The sequence below is a fragment of the Gavia stellata genome, chromosome 8 (genome assembly GCF_030936135.1).
Source record: "Gavia stellata isolate bGavSte3 chromosome 8, bGavSte3.hap2, whole genome shotgun sequence".
Classification (NCBI taxonomy): Eukaryota; Metazoa; Chordata; class Aves; order Gaviiformes; family Gaviidae; genus Gavia; species Gavia stellata.
Genome location: NC_082601.1, coordinates 18,377,153 through 18,392,527, shown reverse-complemented (window position 1 = coordinate 18,392,527; position 15,375 = coordinate 18,377,153). Strand labels below are relative to the sequence as shown.

Sequence of the window (15,375 nt, the reverse complement as noted above, 5' to 3'; positions counted from 1 at the left end):
CCTGCCAGGGCTGGGGGGAGCGCCGAGCCCCCTCCGCGCCCCCCGCGGGGAGCCGGGCAGCCGGGCTCGCCGCCGCCCCGAGGGTCCGGCCTGGGCCCCGGCGGGTGGGTGCCCGCTGCCTCCCTCCGCCGGGCCGGGGCGGGCGGGCACCGCGGCCGGCGGGGCTGGGCTGGGGCTGGGCTGGGCAGGCACCTCCGGGCGGCTGGAGCGCGGCGCGGAGGCTGCTCCGGAGAAGGAGGAGGAGGGACGGGGCTGCGAAAGCATCTGCCTCCGACAGGGAAACCGGAGCCCGGGGGGACGGACAGGGCGGGCCGGGCGGGGGGACTCCTGGGTGCCGAGCTCGGCTCCCGGCGCGCAGCCACGAGCACGGCGTGGGCACGGCCACGGCCACGGGCACCCTCCGGCAGCGGGACGGTGGCCGCAGCCTGCCCAGCCCCGCGTCCCGCCGCCGCGCTTGGACGCGCACCACTTTAGCGGGGTCTGACTGGCACAGCCCTGTCCCCGGCAGCCCCGGGGACCTGGCACAGCCCTGCCTGGCACAGCCCTGCCTGGCTCTGCTCTGCCTGGCTCTGCTCGGGGTCCCGTCACTGCCCTGCCAAACTTCACCCGGTCTTGAGGTCCCCCCCGGCACCTGCCCGTTGCTCTTCTGCCTGACCCTGACATCCCTGGCATGGCCTTGCCCAAACCTGGTGCCCCTGCATTGCCCCCCAGCACAGCCCTGTCCCTGTACTGGGTCCACCTGGCACAAGCCTGGATCTGTGGTACTGCCTGCCCTTGGACCAGTCTGTCCCACCTGGGGACACTGGAGGAGTGACCCCACCAAGCATCTCCCAGCATTCAGCTCCAACTCCTCTGGGGAGACATCCCTGGGACAGCGGGACACACAGGTGGGAGGCAGGAGCAACCCCCAGGAGCAAAGAGACCAGGAAAAGAGTGCGGGGAGGGCCAGCTTGTTTATGGTGATCTCATCTCAGGTGCAGTGGGGAACCAGAAGGGAGACAGCCCCCAGCACCGGATCATAGCAGGCAGCAGGAGCTGCCTGGGGCAGGAGGAAGCTGAGGGGCCTGGGAGGTAGCGGGGGGCCACACCGGGGCTGGGCGGCCAGGGACAGGAGGAGCCAGCGCCTGTAGGCTGCCATCCCAATTTTCTCCCCCCTGTGCAGCCTCAGGAATGGTTTCCCAGGTCTTATCCCAGGGCCCTGGGTCTCCACTTCCTCTTGCACCATCTGTGACTCACAGCAGAGCTTGGGGATGCAGCTCCCAGCCCTGCAGCATCAGGGCCACAGATCCTGGGGCTGGGACAACTGCCCTCGTGGGACCCTGATCCACCTCTGCACCCACCTCCACTGAGCATCCATTCAGCCCACTGGGTTAAAACAGGGTGTCTTCCACCAGTGATGGCAAAGCAGAACACCCTCACTGTCTTATGAGGAGCAGTTGAGAGAGCTGGGATTGTTTAGCCTGAAGAAGAGGAGGCTCGGGGGAGACCTTAGCGCTCCCTACAACTACCTGAAAGGTGATTGTAGAGAGGTGGGTGTTGGGTCTCTTCTTCCAGGTGGCAAGCGATAGGACAAAAGGAAATGGCTGCAAGTTGCACCAGGGGAGGTTTAGACTGGATATTAGGAAAAACTTTTTCACTGAAAGGGTTGTCAGACACTGGAAGGGGCTGCCCAGGGAGGTGGTTGAGTCACGATCCCTGGAGGTTTTTAAAAGATGTGTGGATGAGGCGCTTAGGGACATGGTTTAGTGGTGGACTTAGCAGGGTTAGGCTAATGGTTGGACTCGATGATCTCAAAGGTCTTTTCCAACCTAAACGATTCTATGATTCTATGCTGGTGAGCTCACCCCTCCCTCCAGGAAAGATCTGGGCTCTGTCTCTCTTCCTGGGAGGGTACCACTCCCCATCCCGTGCCCATCTCTAGCCCCTGGCTCCCCCATCAGTGCTCCCCATGCCCCACCACCAGAGGCTTCTCCCCTTCACCCAGGCATGTTCGTTCCCCATCAGCAGCATTTGGTGGTGAATGACTCAGGTTTTATCTGCGGCTTGGCACAGTTCTCCTCTCCCTCCTGGGCACAGGAGGTAAGAGACTCCCACCACCTGCGGAGGTTTCCCACCTGCTCATTCCCTGCCCTCCCACACAGGGATCGGGCTCCCAGTCTGCACCCTTGGAGTGGTGGCCAGGATTGGGCTGTTCTGGCCGCAGCAGGGGGACCCAGGGACCTTCCCGGAGCTGGGCACTGCATCTGGGCTGCTGCATTGTGTCCGGTCCCCGGGGTCTTTTGCTTTCACCCGCCAGCTTCCATCCTACCTGCCCCACGGGAACCCTACTGCCTCAAAACTGGGCGAGCAGTCAGCAACAGGCAGCTCTTGGGGAGGGGACGTCCCTGCCGAGGCCGGGGACAGGCTGACACCGTGCCCGGGGCCCCAGCCCCTGCAGGCAGAGCTCCGTGGCGGCTGGCTGCAACGCACGGCTCATCTGCCGGCGTGTTGAAAGTGCCTGTTGTCCCCCGGCTCCGAACGCCCGGCCTCCTCGCAAAGGCAGTGCGGGGCAGGTGAGAAGCCTTTATCTGATTTCCTAAGGGCAGAAAAATCCCTTTGATTTTGCCCTGAAGAGGGGAGCAGGAGGAGGGGGAGCCCCGTCCCGGTGAGCAGGTGCGGCTGGCGCACAGCAACTTGCCTTATCACGTCCCAGCCCTGTGCGAGGCTGGAGAGGGCCGGGGGGGTCGTGATGCCCCCAGCATCTACGTGGGAACATCACCTGCGTCCTGCAGCGATACCCCCCCAAGAGGGGCTTGTGGGGCAGGATGGGCAAAGGCGAGGTCCTTGCCTTGTGCTTGTACCAGGGGGGCTGGGACCAGGGGGATGCCTGGGGTTCACCCTTGCCTCCCAGCATTCCTCCCAGTTGCATAAAAATCCGCCTTTAGCAAGGGGGAAACTGAGGCACAGAGATGCTGAGACCTGCTTAAGCAGCCGGGGGGTGATTGCCTGCTCCCCCAGCCCCAGGAGTTTGCTCACCCCTCCTTCTGCAACAAGATCCAAAGGGCCACATCCTTCAGGGGACAAGGCCACAGTGGTGACAATGAGCCAGGGCTATGGGTGACGGGGATGCCACCGCCACCCCAAAGCAGCCTTTGCCGCCGCAGCTGATCCTTTGTCTCTGCCTTCCCTCGCCTCTTGCAGCTCGCCCCCCCCCCGACTTTTGTGTTATTACAAATTATAAAACAATTTTTTCCTGCCGTCCCGCATTCTTCTGCCTCCTGCAAGAATTTTAATGTATTTATTTTTGCTATCAGGGGAAAGCGCCGTGTTCCTCAGCCACCCCCAGGCAGCCCCAGCCCTGCTTGGCCACTGATGGAAATTAATGATGGGGGATGCAGGGGGTGAGCATGCACCCCTGCAGCAGAGAGGCGGGGGGTCGGGTGTCCTCCCAACCAGCCGCGGTTTCCCCGGTGGCAAGGTCTGAGTGTGGAGGGTGGTGAGCCGGGCTGTGGCGGGGAAGGGTGATGGAGCAGTGGGGGCTGGTCCAAAGGAGATGCTGCTGGCTATGGGCTGAGGAGGGGATGGCTGTTGGGTGGCTGGGCAGGGCCAAGGGGTGCTTCGGAGTCCAGCTGCAGGATGCTGTGATGGGGAATCATGTCCACGTGTAGGAGCACGGCTTTGGGCTTCCCCTGGGAAAAAGGAGACCTCCCCCAGACAACAACCCACCCTGCCCCATGTGACAGCATCCCCAGTGGTCCCTATCCTGCTCCTGGGACAAAGCACCCCCCGAGTGCCCCATCCTGCTCGGGGACACAGCCCCCCGCCAACCCCCCTCTGCCCCTAAGCTGGTGCCCCAGCGCTGCACTGAGCTCCAGCTCTCGCTCCCCACCGCATGGCCCCAAGGGCAGGGATGGGGGTGCCCCGCTTCCCCAGCCCCCCTGCCCTGCAGCCGCAAGGTTGGGGGGGCTCTGGCCGCTGGGAGGAGTGGACGGGGGAAGGAAGGAATGGGCCTTTCCCGCTGCGGGGAAAGCGCGGTGATTTCCAACCCAAACACCCCGGCGCTCAGCAGCCGCATACTTTCCCAGCGTCCCTCCCCTCCTTTATTCCCGAGGACATTGGCGATCAAACCCAGGTTGGCCCCATCTCCTGCTCCTGCAGTGAGGTCATCGAGCTGTGTTTGTGACATCCCGGTGTCTCCATGGCAGCGCGCTGTGATGTCATAAGCCCAGGGTTGCGACCTCACTGCAGGAGGAGAATGATCTTATTAAAACAACATGGTCCCCATCCGCGGCCGCTTGCGGACGGGGACTCTGATGCAGGGTAATGGCTGGCAGAGGGGCTGGTGGCAGCCAGGGTGATGCTGGGGACAGACCCCTCCCTGGGGTCATGTCACCAGTGGGAGCTGGTGGTGACACAGGGCACGATTCAGCGCCCAAAGCAGAGGGTAGTGCCCACGGCTGAGCTCCCCGACCATTTACACAAGTCCTGTGGTGCTGGGGTGACGGTGAATTTGGGGACAGCCATGCCACGACTCACTGCTCAGGGGTCCCCCAGGCTTGGCCATGGCGCTGCCCACCTCCAGGACCGAGCGTCTGAGGCCTTATCGGGGCGCAGAGCCCTTTCATGTCGGGCTGGCGGGCGGCGAGCGGAGCTGATGAGGACCTGTCCCCAGATCAGAGCCGCCCGGCGCTGACAGCGGACACGGAGCCCGTTCTTAAATTAGACGGGTCCCCCGCCTCCCCCCAGCTGGCACTCCGGGACCCTGCCCCATGGCTGGACACAGCCCGGGACATCCCTGCCCACAGTGCTCCGCGTGGCCAGCATGTCCCACACACACACGTGCGCACACGCGTGGGCATATACCGTACCCCCGAGGAGGGCTGTTCAGTGGCTGGGCATCACTCAGGCACTGACAAGCAGATGACGGATGGATGGAGGGGTGAATGGGAGGATGGACAGACAGGTGGGTGGGTGGCTAGCTGGATGGATGGGCAGGTAGGTGTGGGGATGGCTGGGAAGAGTGATGCATGCATTTGTCGACGGATGGATGGGTGAGTGCACAGGCAGCTCAATAAATGGATAAAGAGATGGCTGTGAGATACAAAGCTGCATGCAAGTGTTGATGGATGGATGGATGGATGGATGGATGGACAGATGGACAGGAGAAAGGTTGGCCCTAGCACTCCTCAGTGAGCCCCAGTGGCTCTGGACATTGTTGCTCTTTCCCAACAACCTGAGTTTCATGCAGCAGCAGAAAAGGCCTAGCTCTGTCCTGGGAGAGAAGGGAACATCCATGTCCCAAGGGGAGAAAAACTGCCCTTCTCTCTTCACAACAACTTGAGGGCCTGACCTTGTGCTGCTGCAGCAGTGCACCCTTGCTCCTAGCACAGGATCCGCTCTCCACTGCCCAGAGGGGAAACTGAGGCCGGGGGGGAATGGCTTGCAGTGCAGCAAAGCTGAAACCACTCCTCTCCAGGCAAGCACGGTGCTGTGGCCAGTGCTGCTTCCTCCAGCTCCCCGCACATCCGTCTGTCCAGCCACAGGAAGGGCACACATTGCTTGGGCTGGGAGCGATGCCGCTGGGAGGGGGTGTCCTTGGGCCCCCGCGGGCCGTAAACATGATGTCATGTGGCAGCGTACACAGCCTGCTCTGTGCACGGGTCTCCGAATGGGCTTCACAAGTTCTGCGTGGGAGGCATCGACCATGGCCCACAGCCAAGGGAACTGGAGTCAGGAGATAAAATCAGGTTTGCTTTGGGCTGGAGCAAACAGCCTTTTGCAGGAGGAGTAAGGGACAGGGAGAGTGGCTGGAGGGGGGGACACCTCCCCACCTCGGACGGCTTGGCAGGGAGCAGAAGCGATGGGGGACGCCCCAGCAAAGCCCGGCGCTGGCCTTGCCGATCCCAGGTCGGCTCCCTTCGCGCCTACTTGACTTAGAATAACTCCATAGGCACTTGAAGTCACTAATCAGCCGGGACCACTTGAAAGCAGCCAGGGGCTGCCTCCCATCTCCCATGATAACAAGCCGCCAGCCCTGGGCTCGCTCCGGCATCCCGCTCCCACGTCCTCGGGGAAAGGTCCCGGCCCGCTGGGGTCCCGTGGGGCACAAAACGGGGAGAGCCCAGAGCTCACTGCCAGGTGCTGAGCCCCACGTGGTATGTGGGGGGGGGGGGGGGGACCATAATGCTGGTTGAATTACCTCTTGTTTCAAAAGCTTTGTGCTGTCCCCAAGACCCTGCCCAGGTCTGAGGGGTCCCCCATCCCTCTGGATCTCCCCATGTGTTCCCTGTGCAGCCCCACCAGCCCCAGCGTGGCTCATGACTCAGGCAGTGACAGTGTGGTGACACACAGCTGGCGTGACAGGCCATCTCCAGCTAAATGCTGTGGGCTATTTATGATCCCTGGGACCCCGAGTTCAGCCTTCTCACAGCCTGGGCTTTCCTGGGGGTGAGTCAGGGGATGCCCTCCCCTGGGACACCCCGCTTCCCCCCCCAGCTGTGGGAGAGCAAATGGGGGTTAGTGGATGCAGCCCTGGGAAAAGTTTCGAGCTCCTGGGTGACACTGCACAAGTCACGTAAAGAAGCTGTCACTCCATCCCAGCAGCCAGGGCCCTCCTTGTTGGGGGCAGCACTCCATGAGCAGTGTGTGGTGGATGGGTTGAGTGGCAGAGCAATGGGGGGGGTCCCACGGTGCCTGTCTCTGCACCCATAGGTCCCATGGGTGAGGTGAGGTTGGACCCAATGATGTGGCTGTGGGATGAGCAGAGTCGCAACATCCCTGGGGCAGAGGGACACACAGGATGGGACCTGCCAGCCCCAGCTCCCCATTCCCACGGGTAAACGCAGCATTTGCTCTCCTGCCTCCGCCCTGCTTGTCACCAAGCTGGGGCCGGGGCTGGCCCCGCACTGGGGGTCCCTGGCTTCCCGGGAGCTGGCGATGCCCCCGGCTCCCCACGGCATCCTCCAGCTGCGGATGTCTCATGGCCCAGCCGCTTCCCTCGGAAGTCCCCGCCGAGCGGCTCTGGGGGGGGTCTGACTCACCCGACCCCCCCCTTCCCGCACGGCCTCCCCCACAGCCCTGGCAGCCCGCCCCGGCGGAGCCCCCGGCCGGCCCCCGCCGCCGCTGCCCGCGGTCCGAGGGCGGGGAGCACAGCCTAGCGGCGGGAGTTGGAAGGAACCGGGATGCCGGTGCCCCCCCCCCCCGCCCCGCCCGGGAGCCGCTGCGGTCAGCGCTTCGGTGGTACAGCCTGCCCTAACACAAGGCCAAGTGCGAGGTCCTGCATCCGGGTCGGGGCGACCCCAGTACCAGTACAGGCGGAGGGAGGGAGGGAGGGCTGAGGGAGGGAGGGAGGGAGGGGAGAGCAGCCCTGTGGAGAGGGATTTGGGGATACCGGTAGATGAAAAATTGAATGTGAGCTGGCAATGTGCACTCACAGCCCAGAAAGTCAATCATGTCCTGGGCTGCATAACAAGAAAAGTGGTCAGCAGGTCGAGGGGGGTGATTCTCCCCCTCCCCTCTGCCCTTGTGAGACCCCACCTGGAGCGCTGCGTCCAGCTCTGGGGCCCCCGGCACAAGGGAGACCTGGACCTGTTGGAGTGAGTCCAGAGGGGGCTGTGAAAATGGTCAGAGGGCTGGAACACCTCTCCCATGAAGAAAGGCTGAGAGAGTTGGGGTTGTTCAACCTCGAGAAGAGAAGGCTTGGGAGACCTTAGAGTGGCCTTCTAAGATATAAAGGGGTTTATAAGAAAGATGGAGAGAGACTTTTTACCAGGCCCTGTAGTTTTTACTGTTTTTGCAAGGGGCAACAGTTTTAAACTGAAAGAGGTGGCGGGGTCCCACTCCCCAGCAAGGGGAAAGGCGGCCACAGCAGGCTGGGAGAGGCCGAGGCGTCCCCCTGTCACCGGGAGTGAGAGCCGCAGGGTGGCTGGGTGCCAGGCTGGAACGCCCTGAGCAGGGCTGGGGCCTGGGGTCTCCCGCTGCCCCCGGCTCTGGGCCCGGTTGGGGCAGGGCGAGCTGCAGAGCTGGCTGTGAACAGCCATGAGATGGCGGCAGGCGCTCATGCTTGGCTGTCGCAGCCTGGGGTGCCTCACGGGTGTCTGCAGGCACAGGGGTGCCCAGATCCTGCACCGCCAGCCTCCGCGCCGCTGGCAGGGAGCATGTCAGGGACCAGTCTGGAGCCCAGCCTGGGAGATCCCTTGTCCCCCAGTGAGGCAGGACCGAGGGGACAACAGCCACTCACAGGGCTCTGAGTTGCCTGCCCAATCTGGGGACAAAACCTCCCTATCCAGGGCCTTGAACCCACCACCAGATAAGGGTGGTTAATGATCAGTGCTGGGATGTCCCAGCCAGAAGCACAGTGCTGGCTGCCCCCGGAGTGACACCTGGGCAGAGCAGTGCCCTGCCCCACGGCCCCAGGACCTGGTGGTAGTGCCAGGCTCGTAAAAAGGGACATGCCCTGCACCCGTGGCCCCGGACACCGTGCCACAGCAGAGCCCTGCTTGTGGGCTGGACAGCCTGGCCTGCACCAGGCTGGGCAGGAGCTGGTGCCATGCTCTCCCTGGCCTGAAGGCAAACCAAACCTACCTCCCATTGGGGTGCCAGCAGCTGCACTCTGTGCAGGGTCTGGCGTGCAGTACCCAGTGCCGGTGCGCGATGCCGGTGCCTGTACATGATGTGCGGTGCCTGGTGAGCTGTGCCCAGCGCCCGCTGCCCATGTGCAACGCCCAGTGTGCAGTACCCAGCGCTGGTACCGGTACCGGTGCCAGTGCCACACACCACATCATGCCCAGGGTGCTGTCCCTGCCACGCCGTGCCAGTGCTGGCTGCGAGCTGCCTGGTGTACGGTGCCATTGAGCAGTGCACAGCGCATGGCACCCAGTACCTGGTACGTGGCACCGGGTACTGCTGATGCCAGTTCCTGATACCTACCACCCAGTGCATGGCGTGTGATGCCGGTGAGCGGTGCCGGGTGTACGGCACTTGGTGTATAGCAGATGGTACCCAGTGTGCCAGAAACGGTACCCGGTATGCTGTAGTCGGTATCTACGGCCTGGTAGCAGGTGTGCAGTAGCTGGCACAAGGTGCCCGGTATGCTCTGCCCGGCGCCCGGTCCTTGCTGTGCAGCAGCCGGTACCCCGTACCCAGTGCGCAGCAGCCAGTACCGGGGTCGGTAGCCAGTGCGCAGCACCCGGTGCGCGGTACCCAGTGCGCGATGCTCAGTTCCCGGTGCGCGGTGCCCGGTGCCGGTGCCCGGTTGCCGCCCCCACACCGCCCCCCGCACCGCCCCCGGTGCCGCCCCCCGCCGCCGCCGGTGCCTCCCCGCTCCGCCCCGTCCCGTGCGCTGCCGAGGGAGCATGGCGGGCCCGAGCGTCGGGGCCCGGCGGCCGCTGCTGCCGCTGCTTCTGCGCCCCTGCCCATCGCCGCCGTCGCGCAGCAGCCCGGGGCCGCCGCGCAGGACCGGGGGCTCGGCGGCGGCGGCGGCGGGGCCGGCGCGGCTGAAGGGACCGGAGGAGCTACCGGGGCCGGGGCTGCTCCGGACTTTCGTCTGGCTCTTCTTGCGCGGCTACCTGCTGCACACACACCGGCTCCAGGTGCGCCGGGGCAGCCCGGCCCGGGGGCTGCGGGGAGCCGGGGCTGCCGGGTGCGCGGGGGCCTGGGGACCCTGCACGGGTGCATGGGGGTGGGGGGGCTGGGGGGGGTGCGTGGGGTGGAGGGGCTCCCGGCTGGGCTGCAGGGAGGGTGCTGTGCGTGGGGAGGGGGCTTGGCAGGGAGGGGAGTGGGTGCGCGCTGGGGGCAGGGTGAGATGGGCTCCGGAGCGGGGGGGGGGCAGCCTACAGGTGACGGCAGGGAGTTGCGCGGGGGCGGCGGGGCGGGGGGAGGAGGGGCTGGGCGGCGGGGAGCACCCCTGCACCCCGGCCTGGTGCTGCGGCGAGCAGCACGGAGAGGGGCCAGGGCAGAACCGGGTGGTCACTGCCAGCCCAGGGCTGCTCCGGCATCCCCGAGCCAGCCAGACAGCCGAGGGCAAAGGTTCGGGGGCAGCTGGGGGGGTCCTGGCATCCCCGGGCAGCCTGAGCTGCCCTGGCCGTGACAAGCCGGAGAGGCTGTGGTTTGGGGGGCAGGCAGCCGGGCAGGTGTTTGGGCAGATGGTACCCAGACAGGCAGGGGAGGGATAGGCAGAGGTGTTTGTTTTCTTCTGTCAACACTTCCTCATACCTCGGATGAAGCAAGCGATGGGCTTGGCTGGCCGAGAGCCAGGCGGCATCTTCCAGCGCCCTGGAGCTCTGACCATTCGGGAGGAGCATGCAGGGTCAGGCCTCCCCGGCACCCCAGAGCACCGGGCACTGCTGTTTGGAGAAGAGACTGTCGCAGGGCAGCGGCGTCTTGGGGAGTGGGCATGGGAATTCCCTGCTGCTCCCTCTTGCCCTTGGGGCTCCGAGTGTGGTCTGGCTTTGCACATAGATGCCCGCATGCTCCGGAGGTGCCTTTCCCCAGATCCCGGCAGCTCCAGCTTCTCTCGGCCCGGCTCGCCCAGGCTTGTGCTGTGCCGGGTCCCAGCTGCCAGCAGATGCCAGTGGGCAGACTTCAGCCTGGGCCACGGCTGCCCACGGTCCCACGCAGAGTGTTCACCCGATGAGTCGCCTGAGGCACCGGGGCGGCCATCCCTCCCCCTCCTTCTGCCACCACACACGAGGAACGAGGAACGTCTCCCCGCGGTGACGAATCCAGCTGAATCCGGGCACAGGCTGCGATGCAGTCAGTCACCAAGGGAGATTGTACCACGTGCATCCCCGCAGCCGCAGGGAACGGGGACCAGGGCTTCCCTGCTAGGTCCCCTACAGCCCCCCAGGCTTGGCCCCATTCTGCAGGGGCTCTGGTGGTGCCTGAGTGGGATGGAAAGCACCCCCTGGACGTGGCCCCGTGCAGATCCATTTGCAAAGGGGTGCCTGGCTGCCCCCGAGGGCTGTGCTTGGGGTTCACAGTGCTCCCCGGCAGGGAGGCAGGCATGGCACCTTTGGGTGCAGCCGAGGAGAGGGGAGCTGCGACCAGCAGAGCCCAGAGCGGGACTGATGCTGGTGGATGTCCCCTGGCTGCTTTGTGAGCCTGTGGCCCCAGGGCCATGCCCCGGGGATGGCAGTCTGCCCTGGGAGCAGCCCAATCCTGCCCCAGCCTGGCGCTGCCCTCCCAGTGCTGATCATTAACCACCCTTATCGGGTGGCGGGTTCAAGGACCCATGCGGGGACTGTTGTCCCCAGGTTGAGCAGAGCATGGCTGGGGCCATGCTGGAAGATGCAATGGCCCTGCATCTTGGCGGAGCCCTGTGCTTGGCAGTTTTCCCTGTCCCTGCTGTCCCCTCTTGGTCTTGCCTCCCCAAAAGACCCATCAGACCCTCTGTGCATCTCTGGGGTGGGTGAGGGATGTGCCAGCCTGTGCCGGGGGTTGGTGCCTGGTGTGCTTAGTGCTGGCAGAGGACATGTGCCTGGAGACACCAGCCCAAGCCATCTGCAGGGCGCTTCAAGGATGGTGCCAGCTTGGGGGATCAGAGGCAGGTGCTTGGGCGCAGCTGGTGCTGAGGGGTCCTTGGGATGGGTGCAGAGCATGCTGGACACATGCAGGGCAGGATCGGGACAGGGAGGGACTGATCCAGCCCCAATGCTGAGCTCTGCTCCCCAACCCACTGTCCCATTCACCCTGCCATGCTCTGGTGCGTTGCAGCTGATGTCCCGGCGCATTTACGGCCCCATCTGGAAGTCGACCTTTGGGCATTACGAGAACATCAACATTGGGAGTCCAGTGGTGCTGGAGCAGCTGCTACGGCAGGAGGGCAAGTACCCCATGCGGAGTGACATGGCCCTGTGGAAGGAGCACCGGGACACCCGGCGCCTGCCCTACGGACCCTTCACCGAGTAAGTCCTGCCCTGGCTCTGCTCTGCAGGGCGGCAGGTGGCTCCTGTCCCTTCCTCAGGTGTAGGGCCCAGGTGGCAGCTCACATTATTACCCCTCCTGCACGCAGCGTGTTCCCCCCAAGCAGAAGGGCATGGTTATGGGGGGAGGAAAGACCCGCGGGGTGGTTCCAGCCCGGCACGGGGAGGATGCTCCTGGGGACTGGGAAGTTGCTGCCAGCCATTGCCCCTTGCCCGGCCGTGCCCCCGGTGCTGAGCCCCGTCCCCGCGCAGGGAAGGGGAGCGCTGGTACCGCCTGCGCCAGGTCCTCAACAAGCGGCTGCTGAAGCCCTCGGAGGCGGTGCTGTACGCGGATGCCATCGGGGAGGTGGTGTCGGACCTGATGGTGCGGCTGCGGGACGAGCGGAGCCGCAGCCCCTCAGGGGTGCTGGTGGGGGACGTGGCCAACCTGCTCTACCGCTTCGCCCTGGAAGGTAGGGGGGTCCTCGCCCCTGCCCTGCCCCGCTCTTGCCATCCCCACGGGGGTCTGGATGTGGCCTGTCCCCTGCAGGGATCTCCTATATCCTCTTTGAGACCCGCATCGGGTGCCTGAAGCAGCAGGTCCCTGCTGAGACCCAGCGCTTCATCGACTCCATCAACCTCATGTTCAAGAACTCCATCTTCGCCACCGTCCTGCCCCGATGGAGCCGCAAGGTGCTGCCCTTCTGGGACCGCTACCTGGACAGCTGGGACACCATCTTCGCCTTCGGTGAGTGGTGATGATGGGAGCCCGGCACAGTGGGATTGGACTCCCTAAGGACCCTCAGAAGTGGGGAGCCCCCGTCCATGTGTTCTTTTGGCCACCCTCACTCTGTCAGCGCTGGGTCCCCTTCTTTGTCCCTGCAGGCAAGACTCTGATTGACCGAAAGATGGAGGAGCTGGAGGGGCAGGTGGAGCGGGGCAAGGAGGTGTCTGGCTACCTGAGCTACCTGCTGGCCAGCGGCAGGCTCAGCCTGGACGAGGTCTATGGCAGTGTGGCCGAGCTGCTGCTGGCCGGCGTGGACACGGTGAGAGCCGGGCAGCTGCTGTCGGGGGATCCCTGCTGAGCTCCGTGCCAGGGAAACCATGGTGTCATGCTCAGGCATGTTGCCCAGCCCCTGTGAGCTCTGGGCTGGTGGGCTTATGCCTCACAGGGGCAAATCCTCAGGGATCGGTCAGTACAGACCCTGTCCTCTGCTCTGCTCCCCACCCTGCTCCCTGCCTCAGTTTCCCCCATGCTCGCTGCCCATCACCCCTGGTTTCCCTGCACACCAGAGCAGCGGCTGTCTGGTGCCGTACTGGTGCCACGCTTGGCACAAGGCTGCCTGGGTACTGGCCCCATCTCCCTCACTCCCCTCTGTGCTCTCCTCCCTCAGACCTCCAACACGCTGTCCTGGGCCCTGTACCACCTCTCCCGGGACCCAGGCATCCAGGAGACCCTGTACCAGGAGCTGAAAGCCGTCGTGCCCGCTGACCGGTTTCCTGGTGCTGAGGATATCCCCAAGATGCCAATGCTTCGGGCCATTATCAAGGAGACGCTGAGGTACAGCCCAGCCTTGCCCCTGCCCCAGGGTCCCTGTCAATGGCCCCTTCCCTAGGGCTGGGGGCAGCCCCTTCTCCCCCCACATTGGGGGATGCAGCAGCCAGGGTGGCTGGTGATGGGGGACATGGAGGCATGGACCAGGCAGGGTGCAGGGCTGGATTTCAGTCCCTCAGGGCCGCATCCATCCACCACCTCCTTGGGGAGGGGGACAGAGCTGCTGCGCAGCGGGAGATGCTCCCCCTTGTCCTGCCTGTGGCTCTCTCCCTCTGGGGTCCCCAGATGGGTCCTGCTCCCCCATGAACTCTCCCCGTGTCCCAGGGTCTACCCCGTGGTGCCCACCAACGCCAGGGTCTTCTATGAGAAGGACATTGTCATCGGAGACTACCTCTTCCCCAAGAACGTGAGTGGGGGCCATGCCATGGGGACCCCCGCTGCACTCAGTGGGGCCAGACGGGGGTCATTAAGCCCCCTCTTCTTGCCCTGCAGACCCTCTTTGTCCTGGCACATTACGCGATGTCCCACGACGAGACCTACTTCCCCGAGCCCGAGCGGTTCCTGCCCCAGCGCTGGCTCCGGGGCCATGGCTCCCCCCACCACCCCTTCAGCTCCATCCCCTTCGGCTACGGGGTCCGTGCCTGCGTCGGCCGCCGCATTGCTGAGCTGGAGATGCACCTGGCCCTCGCCAGGGTGAGTAGGATTCCCCCAACCCGGGCTACTCACCACGAGCTGGGATGGGGGCCCCAGGGAGTCCCCAAGGCACTGCCACCTCCCCCTCTCCCCACAGATCATCCAGGCGTTCGAGGTGCGGCCGGACCCCCGCGGCGTGGAGGTGACGTCCGTGTCCCGCATCGTCCTGGTGGCTGATAAGCCCATCAACCTGGAGTTCATCGCTCGCCCAGGGGCCCCCTGACTGCACGCTGACCCCCCCACCCTGGGTGCCAAGTGGGGACCCCTGCTGCCCCACGAGGAGGGGCAGTAAGGCAAACCCACTGCAGCACCCACCCCCTGCCCAACCTGGGCCAGGGGGCTCCCAGCCCCACTGTGGGGAAGGTACGGGGGGATGAGAGATGCCTCCAAATCGCTCCTGGGGCACTAGTGTCCCCCCACCGCAAATCAGCAGGAGGCTTGGGGAACTGCTGTGCCTTTTACACACTGCGAGGGGTTGTGTCCCCCCCATCCCCTGCCCAGCTGGGCTGCGTCGGGGACCCAGGAGCTCTACCAGGGTTGGGGGGGGATGCGGGGAGGGGGCTTGCAGCCGTTCAGTGTCTCCTTCGTCCCGTCCTTGTGTAGCTGCGCGTGGATCTGTGCCTGGAGCCAGGACGTCTGGGTCCTCTCTGAACAGCTGACCTTGGCCTCAGCCGTTTCTTCATGCCTCAGTTTCCCCGCTGCCTCCCTGGGGAGGGTTGAGCCGCTGGTGGGGGTTTGGGGTTTGCACCTGGTCCCGAGGGACAGAGCCAGCCCCAGTATGTCCCCCCCCGATGGGGAGGGGGCCTGTCACCACCCGGCCCTGGCACTGTGGCCCCTGGCAGAGCCAGCCAGCACAGGGGGAGCGTGGAGCACCCGGGGCCTTTTGCTATCAGCCGTTAGTTCACCAAGATGCTGATATGGGGGCATGGGAATGGGGGCAGGACTTGCTCTGGGCGAAGCAGCCACAAGAGGATCGGTTCAGCTCCCCCAGTCCCCAAGAGGGGACATGGGGCTGACACCCAGTGCCATCGCAGGGGCTCAGAGCTGGGAGGAGCCACAGGCAGGGGACGCATTGCTGCTTGCCTGCGCTCCTGGAGGGCTGGGGTACAGGGCACCCCCATGGTGAACCCCCCTCACCTTCCTGCTGCTGAGGGGAACCCCCCTCACCTTCCGCAGCTGGACTGGGGGAAAGCAGCAGGCAGAAACCTTGCTGGCACCAAGGTTGCCATCCCCAGGGTGTCCCCAAGG

At 65.0% G+C, this 15,375-nt stretch overlaps 1 protein-coding gene across 1 annotated transcript; it reads left to right on the top strand.

The window, feature by feature from the left end:
* The first annotated feature begins 9,332 nt into the window (after nt 1-9,332).
* LOC132317415 (sterol 26-hydroxylase, mitochondrial) lies at nt 9,333-14,626 on the top strand. The gene is made up of 9 exons (XM_059820630.1): nt 9,333-9,569; nt 11,692-11,882; nt 12,153-12,352; nt 12,430-12,627; nt 12,765-12,925; nt 13,274-13,440; nt 13,759-13,840; nt 13,927-14,127; nt 14,225-14,626. The coding sequence occupies exons 1-9, from the start codon at nt 9,333-9,335 to the stop codon at nt 14,348-14,350; spliced, it is 1,563 nt and encodes a 520-aa protein (XP_059676613.1). The 3' UTR covers nt 14,351-14,626.
* Nucleotides 14,627-15,375: the final 749 nt, after the last annotated feature.